This window comes from Mesitornis unicolor, unplaced genomic scaffold (genome assembly GCF_000695765.1).
Source record: "Mesitornis unicolor isolate BGI_N332 unplaced genomic scaffold, ASM69576v1 scaffold8529, whole genome shotgun sequence".
In the NCBI taxonomy this organism is placed as follows: Eukaryota; Metazoa; Chordata; class Aves; order Mesitornithiformes; family Mesitornithidae; genus Mesitornis; species Mesitornis unicolor.
In genome coordinates this window covers 44,291-49,982 of record NW_010207927.1, presented here as the reverse complement: position 1 = coordinate 49,982, position 5,692 = coordinate 44,291, and the positions used below count along the sequence as shown (strand labels likewise).

At 52.8% G+C, this 5,692-nt stretch overlaps 1 protein-coding gene across 1 annotated transcript in view; it reads left to right on the top strand.

The window, feature by feature from the left end:
- FTCD (formimidoyltransferase cyclodeaminase) overlaps nucleotides 1-416 on the top strand; it is a 6,168-nt gene extending 5,752 nt beyond the window's left edge. The window contains exons 13-14 of the mRNA XM_010192306.1: nucleotides 29-124; nucleotides 312-416. Coding sequence (XP_010190608.1) covers nucleotides 29-124; nucleotides 312-398 — 183 coding nt within the window. The 3' untranslated portion in view covers nucleotides 399-416. The remainder of the gene's footprint in view (nucleotides 1-28; nucleotides 125-311) is intronic.
- Nucleotides 417-5,692: the final 5,276 nt, after the last annotated feature.

Below are 5,692 nucleotides of genomic sequence, written 5' to 3'. Positions count from 1 at the left end.
GGACCCTCTCAAAAGCCACTTATCCTAGGTGGGAGCCAAAATGCTGGAAGCAGCTGTGTTCGGAGCCTACTTCAATGTCATGATCAACCTCAAAGACATAACAGATGAGAATTTCAAGCTTGCGGTAAGCAGGGGCCACACATGTGCCCCAGCCCTGGTGGTGGGGATAACGTGGGACTGAGATGGAGATGAAGCCCCTGGGACCCTCCTACCCCTTCCCTTTGCCACCAGCAGGATGCATAGAGTGGATGGTGAATGGCTCTAATGTCCCATTGAGTGGCAAATGATGCACCTTCTCCCTCCCTATACAGATGTCGCAGAAGGTCTCCGGGCTGCTGGAGGAGGCAAAGCAAGGCTTGGCGGTTGTGCTGGCACTGTTGGAGACGCGGACAGCCTGAGGGGGACTCAGGGCTGGGTTGGGGGCTCTGCAATGGCAAATACAGCCAGGAATCACGTGTCCCTGCCTGGGCTCCTTTGGCATCTGGCTCAGGAGAGCTGCTCCACTCAGGCAGATCCCAGCGTCATGTCCCCCTGCATGCGTGGGCCAAGCGTGATTTTTTGCTGTCTGGGGCTTAAGTCCCAGTATCCATCCCCCCTATCCCTGGGGCAGAAAGAGCCAGCTGGACTGGCAATGCCTGGGGGGACAGGGCTCCCAATAGAGGGAACAGCAGACACCATATGGTGCTGCCCAGAAGGAGATCCCCATGCATGGGCACCTTCTGACCCCACACACGCCTGTGTGTTTCTGTACCCAGAAAACCCACTGCCCACAGGGCTGGAACAAGACCTGCTGCAGTCCCTTTCTGTAAGGCGTCTTTTGACAGTGCATGATGAGACCAGCCTATTGCATTACTCACTGGCCAGGGAAGGGAGCATTGCTAAACATGGGGAAGCATCGGGGGTATTAGCAGGGAGATGGGGATGGGACAGGAGCTGCTCTGCCCCCTCCTCACAGACCCTCTGAGAGGAAGAGCTGAGCACTGGGTCACACAGCCCTTCCTTTTGCCCCTGTTGACTGAGTCTAGCAGTAGATATCACCTCCTCCACTCACACACCACAGCAGCACCTTGAGCAGTAACACAGGGGGTCGTCAGCTGGAACCTGAGCCTCGTTGTCTTGCAGCAAGTGACCCCCCCCACACTGTGCCAGCCTCCCTCCATGCTGGGGGCACTGAGGCAGGGTTTTCTGGCGAGACTCCTGACTCACCCCATCACCTGATACCTGAAACCACCACCCTCCGTCCCCTGGTTTTATCAGCCCTGTGGGACCTTTGTACTGGCTGGGAGTGGTGTGTTGATATTTCCCATGTGCCCATGGCGACGGCTGTGGCGCAGGGAGTGGTGTGGCCTGCTCCACCCCTCGGCAGTGTCACCCCTGTCTGCCGCACCCCTCCTCACCCAGCACCTGGTATTTAGTAGATGCCCACCACCCCGGGAAAGCTGTGCTGAGGACAGTGATTGGGGTTGCTGCTAGCATCGCCTCTGACAGGGGAACCTTCCTGAAGGTTTGGTGAGTTAAAGCAGCCCCTGAGGCAGTGACACCTGGCAGGGTGCAGGGCAGCTGGGGAGCATGGGGCAGTGGGAGCACAGGCATCTGTGGGCCAGGGTGCCCTGTCCCCACCAGTCCAGCCAGGAGACACAGTGTCCCCAGCCTCTTGTAACCTGTGAGGATGTAGGCTGAGCACCCTGGTTTATTTGGAGTTGGTTCATTACTTCTATTAATGATGGAAACCATATGCTCAGGCTTTGGGGGTGCACAGAGGTGGGAACGGTTGCTTTTGGGGTCAGCACTGTCACCCAAAGGTATGGGGCTGCTGTTGGGGTCTGTGAAGGGATGGCACTTCTGAGGAAGTGAGCGCGGTCTCGGTGCCCAGGGCAAAGGAGTTGGGTCCTGGCTGCTGGTGGGGAGATGACGTCCCTGTGACAGGAGGTGCCATGAAGGAGCACTGACGGTGCCTGTCCTTCCCTTGCAGCTCAGGGGACGCAGAGGATGTGGAACCCCAACTCAGGTGAGGGTCCATGGGGCTGGGGCTGGGCTGTGGGCACCGCATGGCAATTGGGGCTTGGAGAGGGGCTTGATGAAATTGCCAGGGGCACCCGGAGAAATTACTTGTGTACCAAAGGGGAGTGGAGCATCATTTGTGAGGAGGGGGTAGACAGGGAGGGGTTCTTTGGGTGCTCAGGTACGCCTGAGAAGTTGGATCTGCTTGTTAACATCTCCCCTCTTCTTCCTAGGCACACCTGGTGGGGTGCCACCACCACAAATCCAAATCTGCCCACCTGCCCCTCCAGGATACCCTGGTCCTGGCACTCCAGGAGGTCCCTACCCCAGCTACCCTCCAGTGGCACCTGGCGTCCCTGGGACCTGTCCCCAGGGACCCCAAGGTGGCTATCCCTGTGGCCCCTCTCCACCTGGCTCCTACCCACCTGGGCATCACCCCCATGGGCACCCTCCACCAGGGCATCACCCTCACGGGCACCCCCTGCCAGGGCATCACCCCCACGGGCACCCTCTGCCAGGGCATCACCCCCACGGGCACTCCTCACCAGGGCAGCACTGCCATGGACACCCCCATCCGGGACCACCGGGGATGCCAGGGTGCCCCCCTGGCTGCCATCAGAAGCACCATAAGAAGCACAAGAAGCAGTCTAAGCACCACAAAGGCAAGGTAAGAGTGAGGCAGCAGCAGATTCTCCCAGATCTCTGCTGTGGTCCTTCAGACCCTGCCACATATGCTGCAGCATCCAGCCTGGGCAGCTGGATCTCCCCCATCCTGCTCCACAACAGCTGGAGTGGGCTGCCAACACCTCAGTGGCTTTTTTTAGACTGGAGACTCCAGTTTGGTTAATAAATAAGCAAGAATGAGTCACTTCAAGTGAGTCTTTTGAATCACGATCCGTGAAATTCCTTGATGCCATTCAGAACAGTGACACAGCTCAGGGTGCACCATGCAGTGTATTAAATCCCAGGACTTTGCCCTGCTCACTCAAGAGTGAGTTGTGTCTCCATAAGGGACATTTGCTCAGTGACTCACAGCAGAGAAGCAGTTTTGGTCCCTCTTAAAAAACAACATCCCCCTCTCCCCCCCCAAAAAAAAAAGAAAGAAAAAAGAAAAGCAATTCTGTGCTGGGAGCAGATGCTGCAGAAAATGCCATTCCAGGGATGGACAGCATCCGGAGTATAAGTGAGAGACTGCTAAAAAACCCCCCAGTTTCACCATTGAGGGTAGGAGCATTTCCAAGACAAAGAGAACCATCAGCTTCTCTTGCTGTTTAATGGCTTGGATAGTGATCTGCCTCGAGTTTGCCCTCGCTGTCAGAGAGCAGGACCCTCCTGCTTAATGTACGTTTAATTGGCCTGAACAACTTAATGTAAAATAGCATGTAAAATGTAAAATAATGTAAAATGTAAAATAACATTAGAAAACCCATCCCTCCCACAATACGTCCAGAAATATATTCTCCAAGCAGAAAAATAACGGCTCTGCAATAAACATTGCAGTGATTATATTAGTAGCTATTTTATGTTCAAGTCAAGGTATCCCAGCTGCTGTTTGCACTCACTCACCAGAAATGATGTGTCAGAGGGTTGTTTCTGTGCTAAAGTCATTTTTATCTCCTCTAGCACTCCAAGAGCTCAAGCAGCTCAAGCAGCAGTTCTGACTCTGACTGAAGAGGACATCTTCCACCTGTGCAGTGGTGAAGCTACGAAACATGAAGACGAATGCCCCATGGCAACCACCTGCTTGTTGATTCACTCCTTTCCCCTTTCTCTGAGAGCAGCATTTTGCCTGCTGAGTGATCTTCTTGGTTTTAGCTTATAAATTCTTTGACCTGGAGTGACTGTGAGTTGATGGGCAGCAGCTCTGTCCTCTGTCTTTTGGGAGGGTCCACTGGAAGTCATCCCTGAGGCTGCAGGTAGCAGCACAGGGAGCATCATGTGCTGGTTTGTGGTTTGCTGGTGACTGCATGTTTTTCTCCTTTGCAATTGTAAGAAATAGATATCATGACTCATGTTGGATAGATATGCTTAGCAGCATTTCTGAACAGGAGCTGAGACTTGACAAATAAGGGTTAGACCACAAGCAAAAAGTCAACGAGAATATGCACATATAAGATAATGAGTATGTAAACTAATTTTGTGAAATAATTTGCCCGCCTTATTTTAGAAAATAATGAGTATATAAACTAATTCTGTAAAAATGATTTGTATAAGCCTGCCTTTTCTAGGATATAATAATGAGTATGTATACCCCAGTAGAATAAAATCCCTTTGTGAATTTTTATGGATGTGCGAGTCTTGCGGTGAGGTGACTCCCCCTCGCACCCAGTGCTGTTTTGCCTTTGCTTTATAATAAACTGAAATTACGATTGATGTTATAAAGTGAGTCTCATTTCTCACACAATGATGCTGGCTCCTAAGATGGATCCCACCGCCTGTAGAAGTCCTTGAATTTTGTGTGAGCTTTCCCAGCTCTAGCAGAAGGGCTGGCTGGGGAATGCTGTAACTTTCCCTTTCCTGCGCTATAGGCATTGCCATCCTCTACACCAGGGTAATAATCAATAGGAAAAAGTGGTGAGCTCTCTTGCTGAAGCTCCTGAGCCATTGCTGTGGGACTGTGGCACGCTTGCTAGGAAAGGTGAAAAGCCTGGCAGTTCTTTCACCACAACATTTTTAACACAGGGCTGCTTATGCTGCTGTTTTATTTTTGTTTTGCCTATTGTCATGGCTCAAGTGGAGCCTTCCCAGCTTTGCTGCCAGCCAGGGTGACTGGCTGCTGGACCCACTGTGGCAGAGGGAATCTCCAAAAGAGGTGGCACAGCCCACCTCACCCAGATTTACTGCCTGGCCAGCCTTGTTCGTCCCTGTTGCACTGCTGGCTGTGTGTGCTGGGGCAGTGGAGTTTCACTCCTGCAGCTCTGCTCTGTAGTTGTGTTTTGTCCTGCAACCCTCAGAGCTCCCCTACATCTCCCCTTCCAAAAGAGGGAAAACACGGCAGTGACACTGCAGCACACACGGCCACAGCTCCCCATTGCCACTCCTGCCCTGGCTTGTGCCTATGCCAGGACCCCTTCCATGCACTCCATGCCTGGGGTCCCCTACACACAACCCACACCCTGCCCAGCCTCTCCTCTCTGTCCTACCTCCATCACCTTACAGAAATGGGGGCTTGAAACACAAGTGTTGGATGACAGAGGGGCTGAAGGAAGCATGAGGAAAGCCCAATTCAGATGCAATGCCACCTTCACAGTGGGAAAAGGTACAGCACTCCTCAAAGAGGGGCACCTAAGTACCCCTGCTCTCCTGATGCACGAATGGGTGGGGAACATGAAGCGTGAGAGGAATGAAGACATGGTCTTTGCCATACTGAGAGATCACAGTCTGATGGATACTGGAGGGGTGCAGGGCCAGGGGGCAGAGGAACAGTTCTGTAAGGGGACTGCTGGAGACAGCGGGGTGAGCTGAAGGGGCCCCATCAGCATCCTGTGGTCCTTCAAGTCCTCAGCAGTGCCCTGAGACCCCAGTGCTGCAGGGACCTCTGGCCTTGTGCTCCAGCATTTGTGAGGAGAGGCAGAATACAAACTTATCTGGACTTAACAGCTTAGCACCAGGAGAATCAGCTAATCATTAAAAATAATTTAAAAGAAAAAAAAGGAGATGAACTACACAATAAAGAAGCTTTTTTCAGGAT